We start from the raw sequence: 25462 nt of genomic DNA, 5'->3' as shown, positions 1-25462 counted from the left end.
AACTAAGATCATGGCATCTGGTCCCATTACTTCATGGCAGATAGATGGGGAAACAATGGAAACAGTGACAGACTTTATTTTTGGAGGCTCCAAAATCACTGCAGATGGTGACTGCAGCCATGAAATTAAAAGACACTTGCTCCTTGGAAGAAAAGCTATGACCAACCTTGACGGCATATTAAAAAGCAGAGACATTACTCTGCCAACAAAGGTCTGTCTAGTCCAATCTATGGTTTTTTTCAGTAGTCATATATGAATATGAGTTCAACTCTTTAGAGTCTAACTCTCTAAAGAAAGCTGATTGCTGAAGAACTGATGCCTTTGAACCGTGGTGTTGGAGAAGACTCTTGAGAGTCCCTTGGACTGCAAGGAGATCCAACCAGTCACTCCTAAAGGAAATCAGTCCTGAATATTCATTGGAAGGACTGATGCTGAAGCTGAAGCTTTAATACTTTGGCCACCTGATGCGAAGAACTGACTCACTGGAAAAGACCTTGATTCTGGGAAAGATTAAAGGTGGGAGGAGAAGGGGACGACAAAGGATAAAACGGTTGGATGGCATCACTGACTCTATGGACAGGAGATTGAGTAAGCTCCGGGAGTTGGTGATGGACAGGGAGGCCTGGTGTGCTGCAGTCCATGGGGTTGCAAGAAGTAGGACACAAATGAACAACTGAATGAACTAAATACATGTTTAATAACTCGAGTACCTAGTGAATGCCAGACATTCTGTTAAGAGCTATGGGGAATATTCAAAGAGGAACTACATATACATCCTATTCTCAGAGAGGTTTCAACTAGAAAAAAATTTTTGTTTCTAATAGAAGACAATTATGTAAGAGTGGAAAGTAACAAATGCCATAGGACAGGTAATAAAAAGTGCTAAGAGGATTCAGAAAAGAGATTTCAAAATATGACAAATGTATACAAACTTGCTAAACAAGTTTTAGGTTGGCTTATACTACAGGACGGTGTACTGAGTGGCTTATATATCTTTAGAGAGAAAAGAACACAAGCCAAGCGATAGAAGGCTAGCTTTACCACCACCTAGCAGGCCTCAGCGGCTTCACTTAAAAGTAACACAGGCACTGACTGACAAGGTTACTTCTGCATCTGAAAACAAAGGGAAAGAAAACATTAATTTACAAAAGTATAAGGCAGAAAAATTCTAAGGCTCTTTCCTCTATGTACATGAGAACTCTACTTGAAAGAGTTAATACTTTAACTTACATTCAAGTGAAACCCAACATTCCAAGTTACTACAAGAGGAAAAATGGGACCTCTGGTGTCACACAAGTACTTCTACTGCATAAATATGACTTTTCTATGAACTGAAATTTCACTCTACTGCTTAAAATCCTTCAGGGACCCATAATCTCTGCAGACACATCCATGGAAGGGACATATGAAACCCCTTAGCCTAACTTGACTTGTAGCCCCTAACAGTAACTGGGGAGGGAAGGGGACTATTTGCACCTTTATAGTGAGTCTCTCGGACAGCTAAAGGGTATAGAGGAAACTTCTTGAACACTTGTCATATGCCAAGCAGTGCAGACACAGTTTACATTAAAATATAATCTCATGAGGACTGGAATTTTTGTCTATTATGTTCACTGCAATATTGCCAGCACTTGGAAGAGTGCTGGCACATGGTAGATGCTCAAGAAACATTTCTTAGATGAATTAATAGACAAGGCAGTCCCTGCCTTCCTGACACTTATGGTCTAAACCAATGCTATCATAAGAATTTAGAAACATAGTTTTAGGTAATGAGTACCTTGTGTTTTTTTTTTTTTACTTAACTTTTCCGATATTAAACTGAGTAATTTAGTAATATCTGGCTTTAAAGCGTCTCATAATTCATGAGCATATCTAATAAAAAAGACCCAATCAGATATTTAAGTCATGTCTGGCTCTTTCAACCCCATGGGCTGTAGACTGCCAGGCTCATTTGTCTGTGGGATTTCCCAGGCAAGAATACTGAAGTGGGTTGTCCATTTCCTTCTCCAGGGGACCTTCCTGACCCAGGTCTTGAACCCGGGGTCCTGCATTGCAGGCAGATTCTTTACTGGCTGAGCCACCAGGGAAGCCTTTCGGTAGTACCAAAGGTTAAAATTCTTCTCATGCTCTTTATTTATAAGTCAAAAAAATCCTCAAATTGAGTTTACTACCAGAAAGTTAACTGTATAAAACTACACTAATAATCAGCTGTGGTTAAAGCAGTTCCTGTGTGCCTGGATGTGTTAACAACTTGCTCGTATTTGATCCTTTAACATCCACACTTTTATCCCTATGTTTCATTCAGATGAGGAAACCGAGAAGCTTAAGCAACTTGCCCAAGATCACAGAGCTAAGAGGATCACTAATTTAAATGCAGCCACTGGCTGGTGCAAGAGACCTTGCTTGATTTCTGAACTGCTCTGCCTGCGTTGTGCCATGATCCTCTGTATCACAGCTTGAGCTTCTGCAGCCTAAATCCATCTCTTAAGGTCAAAAAAAAAAAAAAAAAACTTTGAAAAATGGTGTAAGTCCCATCAATTTAGAGCTTGATGATGAAATTACATTTTAGACAACAAAGGATGAAGTAAAATGGTACGTGTACACAGCGCAAGTGGGGGCTGGGAAGATAAATATTAAATGGAGTCCCAGAACTCAGGAGTGCTCCAGGACTTTTCACAGGACTAGGATGCTTCCCAGAGAAATGACTTCAAATATTAATAAACTGGTGGCATTCTGGCAACTTAATACTTACTAGGTTGGTTTCCTCAGATAAGAATGTACTCTACAGAAGGAAAAGGGCCATTTAGGATGGGAAAAGGCGGCATATGAAAATAACTCTGAACAGAACACTACCAAAACTGGACACACGTCTTTTGTGCTTCCATTTTAACAGAGTGGAGGCCAGGAGAGCCCTTCTAACACGCAGTTCTCTGCTTCTCAGGTACAGCAGCACCCTGTACTGTTTTAACAGGAACACGGACACCTGTGGCCACACCCTGATGTGGGCCATCCCACCTCCTCACTGTTCAGTCATCTCTCCCGTTGTGCACCTCTCTTCCCAAGGCTCTGAGCAACCTTCAGCCTCTACAGATGGCCTTTCGTCATTTTCTAGAATGCACGCCCATAAAGGAAGTCTCTTTGTTCACAGATGTATCTCATACACTTACAACTGTGCCTGACTCATAGATGCTACTTAGAACAAGTGTTTGTTTATTCATGAATCAGGGAATGAATTGACGAGATGGAGTCCCCCAGCTAAAGAGCTCCCTTCCAGTCTCCAGCCCTTTAACCTACAAACTTAACCCCATCATAACCTTCCGCATACCTGTCCCTCCAGTCTACGAGTAAGGCATGCCTCCTGTTTAAGGGTAACTGCTCCTCCTGTGCTTCAGATGGCATTTTCTGCCATGACTCTCCTCAGTTGTTATCCCTCTGTACTCTAATTTTCAAATCCCCTTAGCTATGGACTCCTTTCTCAGGGTCTAAAAAGAATGCTTAGTCCCACTTTGAAAACAAAAGCACAACAATTTCCTGAACCCTAGAATTTGCTGAAGCCCTACCCTATTTCAGAGACGCTTAGTCTTAAAGGAGAAGCCTACCCTCTGAGCCTCTGCTTCGAGTCACCCCCTGGCAATCTGGCATCCATCCCATGCTGCTCAAACTTCTCAAGGTAAGGTCCTTTTTAAAGGACCACTACTTAGCCAATCTAATAGATACTGTTTGCCTCATCTGATGTTTCTGCTACATTCGATCCTGGCTACTCATTTCTGGAAACTCCCTTTCTTGTTTCTGACACTGTTCTCTCACCGTTTTAGCTTGATTGCTCTCTCGGCTTCTTTGCTGCCCCTTAAATGACTATTCCCCCAGAGAGGCCTAATCTGCTCTTTTCTATAAATACCCTGAATGAGCTCATCCACATTCAAAGTTTCAACCAATGCTTATATATCCTAATGATTCCCAAAAGCCTAGTTCTCTTTTCCTGAATACCAGACCTGGATATCTGACTATAAAACATTCCCGCGTACATGGCAATAAATACAACAATTTTTATCCAATTCGTCATCTCACCTCACTGCAAACTTGCTTTTCTCCTGGTTCCTCATCTCAACTAATGCTGACCAAGCCAGTCTTCCTACCCCTCTATATCGACAGAGCTCACTGTCAACTCCTACAGATAGGACTACTTAAATCTCTTTTGAATCCTGTCCGTGTTCTACTCTACCTTAATTCAAGCCATTATTCCTGACTAAGCTGCTGCAATTAACTTATTACACAATTAAATTTGAGGATCTCCAAGACCCCCATCCATTTCTCTCTCATGCGTATCTCCCCAAGTCTAAAGCTTCCTCCATATTGTGGCCTGATTAGTTCATCTAAAACACAAGCGTGGTATTAACTCTACAAACTTAACATCGTTCCTTTGCTAACTATTATGTAAAGCAGTGACTTCTAAATGGGGGAGGTGGGGTGACAGAAATAAATTATTTGCTCCTCTTTCATTTCTGTTTTTGTGTTTCATAATATATGTCTATGTGAGTTCCAGAAAAACATTTACTTCTGCTTCATGGACTACGCTAAAGCCTCTGACCGTCTGGATCACAACAAACTGTGGAAAATCCTGAGACAGGAATACCAGACCACTGAATCCGTCTTCTAAGAAACCTGTATGTGGGTCAAAAAGCAATAGTTAGAACTGGAGGACGTGGAACGACTGGTTCCAAATCGGGAAAGGAGTACATCAAGGCTGTATATTGTCACCCTGCTTATTTAACTTATATGTAGAGCACATCATGCCAAATGCCAGGCTGGATGAATCACAAACTGGAATCAAGACTGCCAGGAGAAATTTCAACAACCTCAGATAATGCAGATGATAACACTCTAATGGCAGAAAGTGAAGAGGAACTAAAGGGCCTCTTGATGAAGGTGAAAGAGGAGAGTGAAAAAGCTGGTTTGGAACTCGTGTGGGCACTTCCTTCTCTGTGCTCAAACACAGCATACATCCGTATCACAGCACTTAAGTCACAGTAACGGAAGTTGTTGTTTATGTGGCTGTCTACCCTTGTGGCTCAGCTGGTGAAGAATCTGCCTGCAATGCGGGAGACCTGGGTTCGACCCCCGGGTTGCGAAGATCCCCTGGAGAAGGGAAAGGCTACCCACTCCAGTATTCTGGTCTGGAGAATTCCATGGAATCCTTGGGGTCTCAAAGAGTCGGACACGATTGAGCGACTTTCACTTCATTTCACTTCTACCTATCTTTGTATTGCCAGCACCTAGTGTGACTCATGAAACAAATGAAGTCATTTAATATTTGTTACAAGTGCTCAAGAGGCACTGTGATGGGGATAAACTGTAGCAACCCCTTCGCTACCTGGCACAGTTGAAAGAGCAAGTGCTCTGCTTTGCTGGGGTTTATTTAGGCTGATGATCAACTTTAACTGTTAAATTTTAAGATGTGCTTATTTACATTAAACACTGAGTTTTCTGGTGTTGGTAACAGGGAGAGATTTTTAGAAAGCCAACACTTCCTCACCCACCAAATTCTAATCAATTGTCAACAGTGTCAACACATTCTGAAAAACGCCTTATATAAATTCAAAAGCTAAGGCTCAGTGATTCTGGTCAAACACGGCAAATTAATTGCACATATTTATCTTCCCTTTCTGAAACTACACTAAAATGAAAGGGAAGGAGGAAAAGAAGGTATAAACCCATAACCACGAAGAATAGAAGTGACACCAGGGGATAAGTAATTTTAATACAATTTTCAAAGAAGTAATTTCGAAGAAGGAACAGTACATGACGTGGCAAACCCAAGGAAACTAACTGCACAGTGCCTGCAAAAAGGAAAGGGAGTGAACAACTTGCTGGCCAGAACTCAGAGACACAGGAGCTGCAGCAGAGAGTGTGAAGCATGGACCTGAAATTAGGAAATTGCCTGAAAAGTTCAAGCACCAGAGCAATGAGAGTTCCCTTCCCCCTTCCCACCACCAGAGTCAATTACTTTCCCCAGTAGGAGAAAACAAGGGTGGAACACTAAGAAAAATGCTGCAAACCCTCCCTTCATGGTTTTCAGCTTAGGGCGGGTACACGCCTCCTAGATACATAATGGTGTACACTTTGCTCTCAGAATGCCAAAAGGTATATACATTGGAAGATTGCTTTTTAGAGAAACTGAACATTCTTAAAGAAAAGACCTGCAGTCTCAGAGAACAGATTTCTGCTTAGTGACACCCGGAAACCACCCAAGAAGCTGGCCTGTTCACCACCTAAATGCCTAACATGAAGCCCATTGGTGACAGGGCTCACTGGGTCACAGAGAGCTTCCAACCGGCTTTCTAGCGTCTTACTCTTAAACACACAGATGGGGATCACCAGGCACTCTAGGCAAGTTTAGGATCATGCAAGAAGAAACCAAACAAAAAAGGAACCCCAAAGAAAGCTTAGGGAACATAAAAGAATCTCAAATTGATGGCACACTGAGAAAGAAGACTTGGAAATTTAAAATTAAGTGAAAATTTTAAATTCAGTAACTGTCAGAAGATGAAGTCAAGGTAATTTCCTTAGAAGGCGGAAAAAAAAAAACTGGTAGGTTAGAGAAAAAGGTTACTATCCAACTAACAGTTCACAAAGAGAAAAACAGAAGATATTTTTTTAAAAACAGAAGGAAATTTCCCAAAGTTATGGAAATTTACAGACTGAAATGGTCCAGCAGTGACCAAAAGATTAAAAAAAAAAAAAAAAAAAAAACCCACAAGCAAACAAAAAGCCCCACCCTGTATCATTGTGACATTTTTGAACTACAGGGAAAAAATCCTAAAATGTTACAAAGTGGGGAAAGAGTAACACATGAAGGCAAAGAAAGGAATCAGAAACAAGCAGGCTTGAACAGGAACTCTGGAAACCAGAATAGATCTGTGCCTTCACAGTAATGACAGAAAATTACTTCCTGTCTAGAGATCTAGACTCAATTGAGGGGGAGGGCACTTTCACATATGTCTCAAGTTATCTCCTACCTAGTCATTTTCAGGTAACTACAAGAAAAGGAGCTTCAGTAAAATAAAAGAATAAATGCAGAAAGAAAGCATAGTAACCAGAAAACAAGATATGATGCCTGCCCACATTTCCCACGCTCCCCCCCCGCCCAAAAAAAAAATTAGGGAAAGTCTAATATGAGGATTATGTAATATGCCTAAGGAGTAACCAGTCCATATTGGAGCAGGAATGCAGAAGGCTACAGATTTTTTAAAGTTAAAAAAAAAAAAAAAAAAAAAACTGGAGTGGGCATACTGATATTTGAGCATCTGGAAAACACCCATAGATGTTTGATGGAGTACAGCAGGCAGAATCCTAAGATGGCTCCAGGATTACTGCCTCCTGGTGGACATCTGCATAAAACTCTCCACCTTCAAACAGAAGGTTACCCTGGGTGGTCCTAACTTCTTTAGGTGAGTCCTTTAGAAGACGATAAAGAACCAAGAGGGGCTCCTCCTGCTGGCCTTGAAGACAACGCCACTGAGTTCTATTTGTTGCTGTTGAATCGCTAAGTTGTGTCCAAGTCTCTTGTGACCCCGTGTACTGCAGCCCGCCATGCTCCTTAGCTGCAAGGAAATGAAACCAGCCAACAACCATATGAGCTTTCAGGGAGATGCTGGTCCACAGATAAGACCCTAGCCCCAGCTGCCACCTTGACTGCTGCCTCGTGAGACCCTGAGCAGAAGATCCCGTTAAGGTCCCTGGACTCCTGACTCACAAAAACTAAGGTAAGTGGGTGTTGTCTTACAGCCACCAAAATTGTGGTAATTGTCACCCAGCAATAGAAAACTAGTACTATAGCATGTGGACAAACTTAAGGATATCTAGGCAGGATAAACAACTTAGACAGAAATTACACTTCCTCCAAAAGCATAAAAACTTCAAGAGTCAAAGCACTGCCAGGTAGTTTCAAAAATAATCCATTCAGAAATGCCAGAAAGCAGAAGTCACTCTGCACAACTGTAACTGGTAAGCACTGCCAGAAGTAACCAGGTTTAAAGAAATAGAGATTAGTTTCAAGTTGCCCTGGATCTTTTAGCTTGTAAAAAAAAAAAAAAAATTAACAAGTTCAATCAGAATTTCTCCCTTTATTTCAAAATCACAGTTTTTTACAACTTGCAAGCAAAGAACAAAAAGGTTTCAAGAATCACCGAAGCTTTTGAACAGACAGAAGTTTTTCATGTACGCACTTCATTTTTCAAGTAACACTAAGGTCGGTCCATGGACCAGCAATGTCAGCATTACCTAAGAATTTAATAGAGCAGCAAATTCATGGGTCCCACTTACAGACCTACTGAATCAAAAACTCAGGCTGAAGTCTAGCAGTCTGTTTTTAACAAGCCCTCCAGGTGATTGGAACGCAGGTTCAAACTGAGAACCACTGATCTAGTGTCCATTTCTGCCAATGCCCTGCCATGCTCTCTGGGCTTCCTTCTTGAGTCAAGTTTTCAGCACAGGGTTTTGAGAACTCTGGATATGAATGCCTTCAGGCAGGGCATGCTCTCTTCACCTTGCCACGGTCTCCACCAGTCCTGACTGACTTCTACCTTACACATTCACACACTTTTCTGCTCAGCCAAAACAATTCCGAAAGAGTAACAATTTTAAAACTGGATATGATATGGCCCAACGGACTCTTATGAAAATTCTAGGGAGTTAAACAACTTACAGCTGTCTCATGATTCAGAAATTGTACTACAGGCTGTAAGTGATCCTTCCACTTGTAGGTCTCATGGTCCAACATTAAGTTTCAGGAAACATGCTTTAAGATAACATCCCAAGCATTCTTATTCCAGACTGAGCTCCTCAGAGAAGTAGACGCTGCCGACTTACGTGTCCTTGAGGCTCATGTGTCCAATAATTACAAAGGCAGTTAACAGGGCTCTGACTGATGGAATTTACACTTTAGAATGAACTTCGGAAATTATACAAAACACATGTAACAACATTTCAGTTCATTCATGAGAAAGACATCAGTGTATTCAAAACTAAATGCATTGAGCAGAGATTTGAGCACACTAAAATGAGAATGCAGTTTCTTTCAGTACCATTTAAAAGGAAAACAAGATATGTTTAATTAAAACTCATTGTCAAGATACTAAGCTTACATTGGACTCTCTTCCTTTTTTTCTTTTTTAAACTATGAGGGGTTAAACAGCAATACCACTTCTGGGCATACACACTGAGGAACCCAGATCTGAAAGAGACACGTGCACCCCAATGTTCATCACAGCACTGTTTATAATAGCCAGGACATGGAAGCAACCTAGATGCCCATCAGCAGACGAATGGATAAGGAAGCTGTGGTACATACACATCATGGAATATTACTCAGCCATTAAAAAGAATTCATTTGAATCAGTTCTAATGAGATGGATGAAACTGGAGCCCATTATACAGAGTGAAGTAAGCCAGAAAGATAAAGAATATTACAGCATACTAACACATATATATGGAATTTAGAAAGATGGTAATGATAACCTGATATGCAAAACAGAAAAAGAGACACAGATGTACAGAACAGACTTTTGGACTCTGTGGAAGAAGGCGAGGGTGGGATGTTTCGCGAGAACAGCATTGAAACATGTATATTATCTATAGTGAAACAGATCACCAGCCCAGGTTGGATGCATGAGACAAGTGCTCGGGCCTGGTGCACTGGGAAGACCCAGAGGAATCGGATGGAGAGGGAGGTGGGAGGGGGGATCGGGATGGGGAATACATGTAACTCCATGGCTGATTCACGTCAATGTATGACAAAACCCACTACAATACTGTAAAGTAATTAGCCTCCAACTAATAAGAATAAATGAAAAAAAAAAAAAAAAACCTGAAAAGAAAAAAAATTAAAAAAATAAACTATGAGGGGTTAGAAACCCCACTCTATATAAGTCTTGGGCTTTCCTGGTGGCTCAATGGTAAAGAATCCTTCTACCAGTGCAGGAGACACAGGTTTCACCCCTGGCTTGGGAAGATCCCCTGGAGAGGGAAATGGCAACCCACTCCAGTATTCTTGCCTGGGAAATCCCATGGACAGAGGAGCCTAGTGGGCTACAATCCATGGAGTCACAAAGAGTTGGACACAACTTAGTGACTAATCAACAAAAAATGAGTCTCCGTATATGTGAGTATCCATTTAGGGTCCCCTGAGCTAATGATAAGAGCCTCTAGGAATTAGAGGACATAGCACATGCTCTTGCCCCATATAACTGCCCCTACGCACATTTTCCCTTTGAGCTCTGGCTCCTTATCCATAAAAGTGGAGATTAGTACTAACATTCTGATAACCAACACCAGAAGTACTCCTTACTTAAACAAGAAACCATATTTGCTATCACTGGAGTAATTACTTCTTTAGCCAGTTTTGAAAAGAAAAACAAAATTTGAGATAAGTTAAAGTTGATACAAACACATAAGTATTTATGCATCTATAGGAACAGTGACAGACCCCCTGATAACTTTGTATGGTAGACATTAGTAATTTTTAACACCCTCACCCTTAAAACCCAAGATAAGTTCTAAAACTTAATCACAAAGAAACTTAAAAGATTCGGAAAGACTCAAAAACAAAATTTCAGAATTGTTGTATCCAAGAAATAAACATGGTAACATTTTAATAAATTTCTTTCAAATCTTGTTATATATACAGTATGTATTTTGTATAGTTGCAAATATATAATTTTGCACCTTGGTTTCTAAGTAACCACTGCACCATCTTTGAAAACACTTTTCAGGCTAGCTTCCTACCACATGAATAGCCTATATTTTGCACACAGATCATACGCTAAATACCCCAAATATACTAATAAGCCTCCAAGTAAAACTAAGTAGCAATATTACCATTAATGTCTTACTTCCCTCACATTAACACAGGCATAACAATAAATATCAATTCAGCATTAATAAAATACTAAATGAAAGCAACAATGAAAACAGACAACTAAAATCCCATATATTATCAGTTGAGTAAGGAAAAAGACAGCCCACGAAATCTAGAACCATGTTTTTTAATCAACAGAACCTCAAGAAAGATAAAAGGGTGATGTGGGAGTCTCCCCATTCAGCTGAATGTACACAGATCCCTGGCAATGCTCAGTAAACAAAAGGAGGTGGAATTCTCATCCTGTGAACATCAAAGGAGCGGGCAGGGTGATTAAGCAAAGCACACGAACTTTAACGTTAAAAGCCCTATGACGGAGATTCACACCTACAGAGTAAGACAGAACATGGCAGCTTTAGAAGATAAGCAAAATGGAAGCACAGGAAGGTAAAGAGTTAGGCTGAGTGTTCGTCACTCGTCGTGTCCGACTCTTTGCGACTCCATGGACTGTGGCCCTCCAGGCTCCTCTGTCCATGGGATTCTCCAGGCAAGAATACCAGAATGGCTTGCCATGTCCTACTCCAGGGGACCTTCCCAACCCAGGGATCAAACTTGGGTCTCCTGCATTGCAGGCAGATCCTTTACTATCTGAGCCACCCAGGAAGCCCAAACGGATAGGCTAGGCCCACTTGAATATTATTATACAGTTGGTTCAAATTAATTGTCCCAAGCTTAGTCATGTATAGACTTACCTTCCACGAAGGAACACGGACAGAAATTTTCTACTGCTCTTTGATAGTCAAATCCACTTAAGATAACTTCTGAGAGACCGTTATTATGAACCTAATGAGGGAAACTGAAAGCAACTAGGGCAGAAAATTCCAACTCACAAAAAAGCCTTATTCAGAATAACAGTTTTAGATTTCTTAAATGAAACAGAAAGAAGGCAACACAACTTAAGATTGAGGCATGCTTAAAACTAAAGATGAAAGGATCCAACAAGTTACCATGGAAATTAATAGAAAAATAACTGGTACATCCAACTTATACCCACCTGCTAGGAATCAGGATTTTCTATACCCTAAAAGTGGGGTCTAATTCCCCAGAACCTCTCAACTTACACTGTACGTGTGTGCTTTGCTATGATCTAGGTGGTTAGGACGGAGCAGGCAATGGCACCCCACTTCAGTACTCTTGCCTGGAAAATCCCATGGACGGAGGAGCCTGGTAGGCTGCAGGCCATGGGGTCCCTAAGAGTCGGACACGACTGAGAGACTTCACTTTCACTTTTCACTTTCATGCCTTGGAGAAGGAAATGGCAACCCACTCCAGTGTTCTTGCCTGGAGAATCCCAGGGACGGGGGAGCCTGGTGGACTGCCGTCTCTGGGGTCGCACAGAGTCGGACACGACTGAAATGACTTAGCAGCAGCAGCGGCAGCAGGTGGTTAGGAAACGCAACGCACAGTACCCAGAGAGACATGAACTTGCGTTACGGCCGTCACCGCCCTCCTACTAAAGACAGGGACAAATGAGGAGCAAGTCCTTCTACAGATAGGGTGGCGGTCAACAGCATTCTCTTCTCAGCCCTCTGGACCCTGCAGCACATGACCACGTGGATCTGGATGTGCATTAGACGTGACAAACAAACATGATTTAAAACCACCTCACAAAGGAGCAAAAGCTGCTTTGATAGGTGTTTAATTTCTGTCTAACTCTTGTTCAGTAATTTTATAAAAAGTCCTTGGTTCTTAAAACTGCTCTGCCTTGAGGAGCTGGTGCCAACTCTTTTCAAAGATAACATGGAAGAGCTTCATGTTTTATGGAAGAACATTAAAAGAAAATGTCCAAAAAGCAAAGCAATTTTTTCAAAGCTAATATTAGGTGTTAAAGGATGAAAGCGATTTTTCAAAAGTGAGAGAAAGTGCAAAAGTAAACTGTACTACGAAGAGAAAGTATTGAGTAGACTGCTAATTTTTTGGATTTTAGAATTTTATTTTCTGATACAAAAAAGAAAACTGACTTTTTGCCATCTGCCAGCAGCTTACCGTTAAAGAGAAAAGATAGTTATGTGTAAATGAAATCCAGATCCTAAGTCAAACGTTTGTTTTACATATTTGAAATTTTTTTAGCTACACCAAAGCCATATTGGGCTCACAATTAGTCACTGGGGGGAAGAAACCACACAAGAAAGAATACTTCGGTTTTTTCTCTTTGCAAGGTCATGAAAAAGCAATTCAGTTTTGTGCCTGTAAAAGTAATTCTAATTTATACTTGTCCCTATAAAGTTAATTCTAAATTATACCTACCAGGGAAATGAGATTTTTTTAAAACCTTTAGAAAGAAAAAAAAAAAGAAATCAATAAAAAATACAAGTGGAGGGTAATGACAAGCCACACAACAAAATATAACACATACATGTGAGTAATTTCAATCTCTTCCCTAGAAAATACTGCTTGAAACAAGCAGCACCGATTCTCATCAATTTCATCTTTTTTATCAGACACTTCATTAGGGAGCACAGAGATGACCAATAGTGCTAGATTTACAATGAAGAAAGGAAAATCAACCTGCAATTAAGAGCACAAGTTCACTGATAAATGTCTCTTTTAACAGAGTGATAATGGATGTCCTAATTTTATAGTACAGAGAGAGAGATGTTGTAAAAATTAACATTTTAACCTCAGAGAGTCAGTTCTATATGATTGTATTCACATGTTAAAGACCACTGAATGATTAGCCTTTAAAAAGTTTCACCTACTCTTGAAATGCCCATTAAGTAAGATTGGACACTTCATCTCAATTCTCACAGATGGGCTAAAATGAATATAAATACTGCCTCACCACGTGGATTCTTTTGAAATGAAGGTACCTAATGAGCATGAAACCTTACACCATCTTAAAAAGTACTCAACTTTTCAAACCTTAACAGAGAAGTATTTTTGACTTCTAGGAAAACCTCAGTCATTCCACAAACATAATGAATCTTGTATACCACAGGGTCACTTTACTGTGTAAGCCATGGGTCATTACAAATATGCAACACAACTAGAAACTGCACATTTCACTCAACTCAACAGAGCCTGAGAAATAAAGCTCTCTAAAATGTCTTCTATTCAGTCATTTAAAAGTTATATCAGGAAACACTTAAACATTTGGAACTCACGTTCCCTACTCTTTCATCTAGTGTGTCTGATTAATCAAAAATGACAGAACAAAACCATGGATTAACTCCAATAAATATTTCAACTAAACATCATAGGCTTGGAAAAACAAACACAGGGCAGTAGCAATGTTGGACCTTTTGAGACTCAACCACCTTTTCATCTGAAACGTTTAATCACTTAAGACTAAACTCAGTTTACAACTATGTATAAAGACACTTCTGTCAATCCCTTAACTGCCATGAACAACACTCCAGGTAATTATCCTAAATGCACTTTCATGATTCTCCAAAACCCTAAAAAGAAAAGTCACACTAGTCAGATTTATACTGTGCCTTCACATCAAAATTATTAAATACATTATTGTACTGAACCAAAACCAAGAGATTCCCCTAAACACGCTCTTTATATATTTATATTTTGAAAAGGATTTTTTAGTGTATACACTTACTTGTCCATGATAAGTTTGCAAGTTGGTTGTGAAAGTTTAGTAATTCTATTCTAGAGCCAAGAAAAAAAAAGAAAATTACAAGTGAAAGACATACAAAAGGGATCAATAAGGATATTTTTTAAAAGGATTAATGTCTATGTAATGTGACTGATCAAAAATGAGACACCTTGTTGGGCTTTTCTTGGGGGGGGGGTGATGTTTGTGATTCCTGGTTTTTTAACTGAAGCACAGTTGATTATCAAGTGTTTTGTTCGTTTCAGTGTACAGTGAAACATCAGACAAATCCCAGCGGAGGGATGTGCTACCAAGACACGTGGCCATAAGCGTCTAAAGGGTAAAGACCAAGAAAGTCAAAGGAAGACTTTCCATTCAATGTGCTCGTTCAACCGGCTTGAGGAGGGAAGGCAGGGTCCCTGTTGTTTATTGTTTTTAAGAAGTACATAATCACATCCTAACATGCCACCCATAGTCAATAGTCTCTCACTAGCGTCTGACTTTGTGATTCCATGGACTGTAGCCTGCCAGGCTCCTCTGTCCATGGGATTCTCCAGACAAGAATGTTGGACTGGGTTGCCATTTCCTTCTCCAGGCTCTCCCGCATTGTAGGCAGACTCTTTACATCTGAGCCACCAGAAAAGTCCTCAAAAAAGAAAACACCAAATACATCATCTTCCACATTCATTCTGTCTCCCAAATGATCCCAGCTCTAACATTTGCTCCCTTCAAAAGTCAATTTCCATATATATGTAAAGTAGCCAAGCTTGGCTTGTTGATACCATCTTACTAACAGCTTCGTGCAAGTACTCAAGTACCATAATCTTGATACTCCTACTCTCATTAAGTTTTGTACTTGGCTGAAAAATGTTACTATTCAAAAAGTTTTTATTTTCATTTTAAAACTCTAGGATCTAGTTTTTGACAAGACATTATATATCTTATTTATAAGTATAAGTAATAATATCCCACATCTTGGCATGATAACACAATTTGCTATGCCATAAAGAGATCATGTTACCTGTCAGCTGATAGTGGATGTCCTAACCAGCCCATCTCACCACAAAACTGGAAAAGAAAATTTCTCTTCTTCCTTCAAATCTTGGGGCGGGGCAGAGGGGAGGGTGGTGCTCAGATAAAGCATCATCAACCCCAATACTGAAGGAAAGAGAAGCTGGGAAGCAAGGAGGAAATTGCAGAAGCAAAGTTAAGGAGATGGCAGGATTGGAGGTGGAACAGACTGAAATTTTTTCCACTGCCTGGAAGTGAGTAAAAGTCTGTAGGACCTGGAGGAAAGCCCTGAGGGTCCACGGCTGGTATCACTGCCTGCATCACTAGGCCAAGGGAAAGGGGATGTAGCCACAAGAATAAAAGGAAATAAGAACAAAAAGGAGCCAGTTAAAAGTCCTCACTATATGGAACAGGAGGTTAGAGATTAGGGTAAAAGAAACAGCAAGAGAGATCTCCTTCATGCATAACAGGCTATCTAGAAAAACAACCCTGCAAACAAAAAAGGAGTTCTTTCAAATTTCAATTAAGAGTGAGGGCTCAATTACTCCATTAATATATTAAAAAATAAACCTATTCTCATGAAAGTTTTCATCACAAGAAAAACAGGCTTTAACAATGTGAGGGGATGGATGTTATCTGGACCTGTGGTCATTTCCCAACACAGACACAGGCTCCCACATGCTCACTGTTCCGCTGTACACCTTACAATAATACAATGTTACTTGTCGATTATACTGCAATAAAACTGGGGGGAAAACCCATTCCCAAAACATGCAAACTCTTCTTATAGTGGACAGCCTCCCAGTAGGTTGATATATATAAAATTACACTTCTGTTTAATCACAAGTCAAATAACTTTTTAGCATACAAGGCAAATCTTACCAGCAACTCCATGTACCCTTCAGTTTACTTCTTCAGGAATTCCAAAACATTCTCTTTATTTCCATGCAATTTGTATGCCAGCTATAAAGTCCTTTTTAAACTCCCAAATTCACTATTCCATGGCCCTTCTGAGTGTGTGGCTCTGCTAGGAACATACCATGCTGTTTCCTGCATTTTGACCTCTGCACATAAAATGTGCTGGTCCTTAAAAAAAAAGTCCTACTCAGACAACCACACACAGCCCAACATGATCCCTCCTCTCCTAACACCCTGGAATTTTCCAGGCCTGGCTGGCTATCCACTTCCCCTACCAAGTCATGCTTCATTGTTCAGGTTTGGTGTTTTCACAGAATGCAATGTACAAAGCCAAAATTTAAATATTTAAAACTGTTTTCTCAACCTACTTCCCTGACCCTTCATGTAACTATTTTCCTTAAAACACTCCAGTGGGTTCCCAGAGCTAAGAGCAGTGTTTTTCAAAATACCATTGCTAGTCCTGGGATGTTAACTCAATTTATTGCATTTCAACCATTGCTCTTTCTTAGAAATAGAACAGAAAATACCAGAGTGCATCACACAAAGGGTGTTCTTTTGTGATATTTTACCATTTACATATGTGTGCACTAGGTTGTAAAGTAAAAATGTATTATCTTACTGTAATGGGTCACTGCTCAAAAAAGCTTGAAACAGACCAACTTTTGTTTGGTCCACAAGGCCCTCCAACCTGAGCCCTGTGTAAGACTCTGGGCCTGTCTCTTGCTGTACCCCATAAAGCCAAGTTCACCACGTCAAATTATCTTGCAGTTCCTTGTCTTAATTCCTGGATACTCAGAGGCAAGTCTGGGTCAGTCCCTTGTGGGGTCACTGCTCCCTTCTCCTCAGTCCTGGTGTGCACAAGGTTTTATTTGTGACCTGCAAGAGTCTGTTTGACTCTTGAAAGTCCGTTTGAGCCATGAAATTACGCTTGCTCCTTGAAAGAAAAGCTATGACCAAACTAGACAGCATATTAAAAAGCAGAGACATTACGTTGCCAACAAAGGACCGTCTAGTCAAAGCTATGGTTTTTCCAAAAGTCATGTATGGATGTGAGAGTTGGACTATAAAGAAAGCCAAAGAATTGATGCTTTTGAACTGTGGTGCTGGAGGAGAATCTTGGAGAGTCCCTTGGGCTGCAAGGAGATCCAACCAGTCCATCCTAAAGGAAATCAGTCCTGAATATTCATTGGAAGGACTGATGCTGAAGCTGAAACTCCAATACTTTGGCCATCTGATGCAAGGAACTGACTCATTGGAAAAGACCCTGATGCTGGGAAAGATTGAGGCAGGGAGGAGAAGGGGCAACAGAGGATGAGGTGGTTGGATGGCATCACTGACTCAATAGGCATGAGTCTGAGTAGGCTCCGGGAGTTGGTGATGGACAGGGAAGCATGGCGTGCTGCAGTCCACAGGCTTGCAGAGTCAGACACGACTGGGTGACTGAACTGAACTGTCTTAATGCTGTCAACCACACTGTTCCCTCTGCCTTGAAGGCTATTTGTCTACAAGGCTCACCTGTACCCAGTTTTCATTATTTAATATGGATTACCTCTTCCACAAAAGCTTTCTCATGCTTCCCTCAGCAGTTAATGCCATACACACACTTACTTTGTATCTCTATGATCGATTCAGTCCCTTAGACATTCCACTGTGCTTATTAATTTTAGGCTTGACTGTTGACCCAGCTTCTAAACAATAAACTCCCTAAGGGAAGGAGCACATTTTACTAGTCTATGTATCAGCAGCACTGAGCTGCTATATATGGCACGATAGAGGTTCAAAACTGGCAAAATGAACGAATAATTAAGACTTCCATCTAACTTCTCTGACGTTAGACATGTCTGAGTGGTTGCCCTTGCAACACAGCCCATTCAGATTGCAGTGCTGGATCAAGACTTCTGCATCTTAGGTACAGTTCCCGGAGAGCAGCACCCAGTAGCCTGAGACAGAGATGTCTGCTTCGCTCCCAGCAAAGAAGGTTCAGACTGCAATGTGGCAGCACCCACATCCATGTTTCAGGGAGTTATGTGGGGAAGCCAAAGTGGAGGGTTTCTCTGGGCGTCCACCCGCAGGTGAGTTAAGTCAGAAACAGTGTTATCAACCGTATTGGCAGGGAGAAATCACATTTTAAAAATAACTCACTCTTAATAAGGCAGGGGAGGGGATTTTCCCTTGTTGAGGTCAATAAGCTGGCAATATGAGCTAAGTAAAACAAAAGGTAGCATGAAATACCTCATCGAAATTATATGATCTCTGTTGCCTACTCTACTCATTCCAAAATAGCTCCTGACTCACTGCTCTCTTTAGGAGATACTACATGGAGGACTGGGGGTCATACCTAACAGGGACTCCTCACTGGGGCTTGGAAGCTTTTCCAAGACTTTACCTAACATACACGCTCTCATTTTTAGGGGTTCTGATACACCTGTTTCATAAACCAATCCTTCAACTGTCTTCACCGTAATTAAAACAGTTCAGGCAGCATCCAAGACACTTTGACAGATTCTGCCAACTGTCAGTTTCAGCTGTTCTTTTCCATTTCCACCATAGTTCATAAACTCCTATTACAAGAGCCTTAATTTGTTTTTCTGCCTGAACTAATCACTCATTTTCTTTAAAAAATCATTCCTTTGTTTCAATTTTGCCCCTAGACTTGCAATTATATCCAAAATTAAGGCAAAGGTAAACTTCTATTATGACCTAACATTAGTCAAAAAATACATTCATAAAACGTGAAACTCTTCATCCACAGTATTGGAAGTTTTAGACGCCAGTCAGAGTAAGTACTTTAGGATTGCCTAGGTAAAACTTTAAAGGCCATTTAAAGCTCTGTTTCCCTTCGGTTTAAGTAGGTGCAGGAGGCTATGCTTATTCCGTACTTATTAGGTACAAACACCAACCAAGTGTGGAAACTTCCACAAATGCCTTCTCTCGACAACTCAGATGAAACAAGTCATAGTTAATGAGAAAGAGTCACAGCCCCAGATACAGACTTGCAGAAAAATTATGCCATAAATATTTGTTCCTTTGCCTCTCCAGTCAACTTTAAAGAATTTATTAAGGACAAATAAACTAGTTTATAAATACATTTTATTACACTTTAGTATGTTAAATGTGTGGGACTTATTTTCATGCTTTAAAAACCAGTGTTCTTTGTACTAAGTTCCTCCCAAGCTTCCCTTAGTAAAACCATGGACATTCATGCAGCTTCAAGGTTGTGGAAAACTGATTTTCTTTCACGATGCTGCCACTCCACAGCCTACAGAGAACTCAGCCTTCAGCATGAAAAACTGCCACTTGATTTTTCTTCTCTGACACGTTTTAAACAGAAGGGCTGCAGACTCTCAAGGGAAGCCATATTTCAAAGATTCTGAACAGTAGCATTTTTCAGTATTTTCTCTTATTAAAATTGGTACAATTCATCCAAAACATTTTTCAAATGCCATTATTTTCCAGCTTACATGCTTAACAACTGCTTAGAGAAAGCAATCTCTCCATCTGAGAGATTTGCTTCAAGAAACCAACCAGCAATTACAAAAATAGAAAGAGGAGAAAGAAAGAATTCATTTTTACAAACTGGAAAAAAAAAACCAAAAAACTCACCTAACACTTTCATTTTACAGATAAAAAAACAAGAGTCTACAAAGGTCAAGCAATCTGCCTCAGATCACCAAGCTACTAATAGCAGCACTAGAAATAGAATGAGGTATTTTAATTGCTCTTAGTATTCCAAATCATGGAAGTTAAATATATTCTCATCACTTTGTCATTTAAGTTTTACAAACAAGTATTGCTCTTTCTCATCAATTCCTGATGAAAGATTCCTACCACACACATTCTTAACATTTTCAAACGTATTCAAGTTAATAAACTCCAAGCTTTAACTCCAACAAAAAGGGCAATACTATTAGGAACTTTCCTCTGGACATTTTAAAAACAAAAGTTTAGATATGCACATCCCTAAACTGTCAGTGTATTTCCATGTCTATCTTTTCAATCTCTGTCCTTTAACTACACTTCAGATGTCTTTATTCAACCATAAAAAAAAAAAGAGAAAGAAAAATTCTGGAAGTTCCTCTTTGACAAAAAGCGTTGAAAAAAAATGTCAATGAAACAAACCAGATCATTACTCCTTTAATATATTACAGATATCAGGCTTAAATTAGGAAAAATCACAAGCATTTTATCAAGTTATTGTGTAAAGGATTAATAAAAGGTTGAAAAATGCACTCTTGTTTGACTTTGGATCTGAAAGAAGGTGTAGACCTGACCCTGTTAACACAAACTGAAGAGCTGATCCTAAAAGCCAAAAAACAGAGAAAGTGAACAAGTTCTTTCAACAAAAAGCTGTTTCCTATTCAGGCTATGATGTCCAACTAAGTGTAGAGCACTGTGGAGTCCTTCTAAGACTTCCAGATTTTCGTTTTAATGCCCCCAGTAAGTCAATTCTATAGACTTTTGCTTTGGCTACTCAAGGGCAAAACAGAGGGCACGGTGAGAACAACAATTTACACTGGATCCTTTTCAAGGACTGGAGTCTAACCTACCCATTACTTTATAATCGTCCTTTGTGCACCTGATTATTCTCAAAGTACTGAGAGAATGCAGGGCTTCTCTTTAAAGATACCGGCAACAAAACCTAAGACAACACGACTTTGATTACAAACTGCTGCGGCACTTCGACCAGGAAAGCGCAGAACGTGTGGTCTTCTTAAATATGAGTAGTAAAACTATGTTCTGGTTACAATAATAGACGTATGTTCCTTAATTACGGCCTCTGGTGTCACTCTACAAAAACACCTTCGTAAAAGGCTAACACACCTATATTTTTAAACTACAACTAGCTTAGCAAGGTGGCAAATTTGTTTGAAAACCTAAAACAAAGACAATTCGCCACCACCGCTCAATCACACACAAACATAAACAGACTCCAAGAGGGTTAAGCACAAAAATCCTTACCCCATTTTGCCCAATGAAAACTTGCTTGTAAGTTCCTGCTCTTATGCTACGGAATAACTTCCAAATGAATTTCTCCGTCTGTTGTTTCGCAGTTGCTTTTCCACCCCCGAGATCCTTTTCTGGAGGTATTTCAATGTAGCTGAAAATTCAGTTAGTTCCCTTAGGTAAAATTATTTCTCTCTGGGAAATACCAAAACGTTCGAACAGAGGTGGCATTTGCTTATTAGAGATAAAATGCTGCGCGGAGGAAACGGCGGTCAACTTTATTCCACAAAACGAATCTACGTGTCGGAAAACGCAGAATCCAGCTTCACGGAGTCCTGTAAAACATGAGCTTGGTGGTCATTTCGCTCATGTCCTCCTCCACACTCAGGGAGAGCCCAGGTAACTCGGCCTTTTCGGTGTTACTAAGGCTGCGGGTTCAAATTTCTCCACCACACCAGGTTCCTGGGGGTGGAGCGTGCAACCCAATGCGACGTGCACTTGAAAGATCCCTACGAGAAAATAATCCTAAAAGCAGCAATACCACTGCTTCCCTGCGCTGACATTAGAAAAAAGCTATGTAGAAAAACCTCTTCGACGTGCAAGCCCGGCAGCTCGCGACGCGCTCGGCACTCCACATTGGAATCTGTCTTTAATTTTTTTCCCCCTTCCTAAGACTGGGAGCAGAGAGGAGGCGGGGAGGAGGAAGAGAAGGCTGGGCAGGATCGATTCACTCTCCCGAAGAGAACACACGGAGCCATTTCCAGGCTGGCAGCAGGCTGGGGGCGCAGCGCACCCGGGGAGCAGCGGGAGGGGGCCCGATCCCACCCCCCTCAGCCCCTGCCCGCCCCCCGCCGCCGAGCACAATGGAGCCTGGCTCCCACTCGGCCCCTCATTCGCGGCTGCCCCTTGTCCCTCCGTTCCTCGGAGCGCTGCAGGTCCGAGCTCCGGCGGCGGCGAATGAATGAATCAGAGACGCCAAGCCCCACGCTGCCCCCGGCAGGCTGTTCCCCAGCTCGCGGGCTGGCCGAGCAGCCGCGGAGCACGGGGCTGACGGGTCGACGGGCGCCCGCCGGAGCCGAGGCGGGAGGGTGGTCCCGCGCCGGGGTTGGGGGACTGGGGCTCGACGCCGCGGAAGAGCCGCGGCTCCAGCGCCCCACCCCTGCTCCTCTCCGCTCCCGCTCCGCGCCGCTGCCACGCGCCGCCTCACAGTGCCCGGGCCCCGCCGCTGCCTCCTCACACTCCCATCACCGCCCGCCTCCGCCGGACTCCAGCTCCCGCTCGGCGGAGCAAGCGCTGGTCCGGCGGCCCGCAGCCCGCCGCCGCCTCCGCTTCCAGCCGCCGCTTCCCGGGTCAGCGCCGCCAGCGAGAGGCGAGCGCGGCAGCGGAGCGGGCTGCGGGGGGCGGGGAGGGGCGGGGAGAACAGGGAGCAGCGCGGCCCCTCCCCCTGCTCGCGGGAGGGGGCGGGAAGCGGCGGCCGCCGGGGAACTGCCGGGAGCTGGGGCGCGGACGGGTCCCGGGGAGCCGGTGGGGCCCTGCAGGGAGCGAGAGGAGGCGGCGGCCGCGAGGGCGCCGGGGACGCCGGTAGTCGGGGGCCGAGCCGACCCTCGTGGGGAGCCAGGCCGGCTCGCAGGCCCGGCGGTCCGTCCTTCCCTCCTTTCCCCCTCCCCTAGGGGCCGGCGGCGGGCAGGCCGCGCGCTCCGCTCCTCTGCTGGCTCCCGGCCCCGCTCCGGGCCTCCACCGCCTCCTCCGCGCCCCAAGCCAGGTGCTCGCGCTGTGTCTCCATCCTCCCCGCAGGAGGACCTTTAAATAGCGACGTCAGCGCGCTCCTCTGCGCACCCACGTCACCCGCCGCTCACGTCACCGGGGTGCGGGGGATGATGTCACGCGGCCGGAAGTACTGCTAAATTAGGGACGGAGCAGGGGGAGGAAGACTCGGCGAGCTCCTCTGTGCCCACCTGCTCTCGCTTCTCCTTAAAGGCCAAAGCGCAGGAGACTGCCGAGAGGAGCGGCGGGAGGAGGAGATTTCCTTGCCACAAATGTGCCAAACACGAGTGAATCATTCATAGCAACAGTGCCGAAGTGTCAAGCGGGTGATATCCTATCTCCCACTCCCACCCCTGTTGCAGCCGCCTTCCCGGGCTTCTCAAGTCCCCACCAGCGCGGAAATGTGGGAGGAGAGACTCAGCACAGTGGTAGATGTGTTTCCAGCAAGACTTGGGGAAAATAACCTTAATTTTCAAGAGAGTTACCAAATGCCATTCTGGACTTGAAGTCGCTCGGCCGTGTACGACTCTGCGGCCCCATGGACAGTTGCCTGCACCAGGCTCCTCCGCCCATGGGATTTTCTAGGCAAGAGTACTGGAGTGGGTTGCCATTTCCTTCTCTAAGGAATCTTCCCGACCCAGGGATCGAATCCAGGTCTCCTGCATTGTAGACAGACGCTTTACCATCTGAGCCATCAGGAGTCTTTAAAACTTTTTCCTTTCTTTCTTAGTGGGTACCCAAAATCACGAAAGAATAAAGATTGGCCTCATGAACGATATTATAATGATAAGAAGGCTAGTAATGTAGGGGGCATCAAATGATGTAAACGTTTTCATTGAGGAGGAGGTGTTTGGCATAGGATAGTGAGTCAGTCTTGACTTCATTCCCTTGTAATTATCGTCTTGTACATAGCAAATCCCAGTGTACCTTTTCAGTTCTGATTTATCAAGAATATGAGTTTAACCCTATGGAAATTAAAAATATCACCAAGCGCTTTTTAAGTATTCGCACAAGTACATTTAGACTATTTTTGTCTTCCTTAGTTTTGACCCTGTAACATATAACACAATATCTCGTTATCTCTTGCTTTCATTTCCTATATGGCAATGGACTTCCCAGGTGGTAAAGAACCCGCCAGCCAATGCAGGTTAGGCATAACCCCGTTCGATCCCTGGGTTGGGAAGATCCCCTGGAGTAGGAAATGGCAACCCACTCCAGTATTGTTGCCTGGAGAATCCCGTGAACGGAGGAGCCTGGCGGGCTGCAGTCCATGGGGTTATAGAGAGTCAGACATGACTGAGCGACTTAGCACACAGCAGGTGGCAAGGATGAGGAGCCTTGTGTCTATAGGCTTACTGGCTATATGTGTGTTTGTGTCTATAATAGATCATACTATGAACTCTCTTCAAATTGCAAATGACTACAGAGGTTTTTAAATGTCCCCATTATTTCATAGTTTATTGTTAGGTCGACTCAAATAATGAACATTGATTTGATCTGATTTAACATGATAATCATGGCCCAGAAATAGAATCACTACATAATGCCAAAGGCTATTGCTATTTCAGAGTTAGTCTATAAGTTCAGTGACCATATTTTCCAAACCCAAATCCAAACATATCGTTTAACAATAGATATAATATTTGGAATCTGAAGTGACCTGGAAAATCCAGGACAGAGGATTGTGGTTGTTAGGAGAGCTGTAAATGGATATCAATGCAGTTTAAATAAAAGAAGCTAAAACACTATAGAATTTGTACCATGTGTATTTTTAAAATGTTTTTAATATTAAGCCACTCACATGATTTCTAATTAAGGAACAGTGGGTTTTACTTCTTTCTGTATGTGCATTTTCTTGATCATGTTAGGAACCCAGAACTGAAGGATACTAGCCAAAAGAATTAGGACCAAGTTGTAACTAAATCAGTCTTTCTGTTATCTTCACATTATAAATTCATGATCTTGCTTATAAGTCGAAATAGTGAAAGTAGTTTTAATTAAGTTTATAACAAAGGTTGACCTAAAGCAAACCCCTGCTTGCCAGTTTGTCTAATATACATATTAAGAGTAATAGGAACTTGTACTAATTTATGTTTCAGATAAACGGAACTTGAGTGTATAAAATATTAAAACAATAAAACTATCATTCTTCAAATAATATCATCCTTGGCCCTTGCAAATTAACATACAGATTATTATTCTCCTTAACTTTCTCTACAAGCCATTTCCCATCTAAACTAAATCACTTTTGTCTTTTGTGCTCTTCCCACCCATATTAATTAAAGCTCTCCCTTTACCATTTTCAAACACTTCACTCCATCCTTTTATCATGACTTCCTCTGATTTACAATCTTTATTCCCTT

General features: G+C 42.1%; 1 protein-coding gene across 1 annotated transcript in view; it reads right to left on the bottom strand.

Annotated features, from left to right (window-relative positions):
- HOMER1 (homer scaffold protein 1) overlaps window positions 1-22440 on the bottom strand; it is a 132239-nt gene extending 109799 nt beyond the window's left edge. The window contains exon 1 of the mRNA XM_043919949.1: window positions 21351-22440. Within this exon, the coding sequence (XP_043775884.1) occupies window positions 21351-21355 (5 nt within the window). The 5' untranslated portion in view covers window positions 21356-22440. The remainder of the gene's footprint in view (window positions 1-21350) is intronic.
- Window positions 22441-25462: the final 3022 nt, after the last annotated feature.

This window comes from Cervus elaphus, chromosome 12 (assembly GCF_910594005.1).
Source record: "Cervus elaphus chromosome 12, mCerEla1.1, whole genome shotgun sequence".
In the NCBI taxonomy this organism is placed as follows: domain Eukaryota; kingdom Metazoa; phylum Chordata; class Mammalia; order Artiodactyla; family Cervidae; genus Cervus; species Cervus elaphus.
Note: the sequence above shows the minus strand (reverse complement) of the source record. Positions and strands in the feature narration are given on the sequence as shown.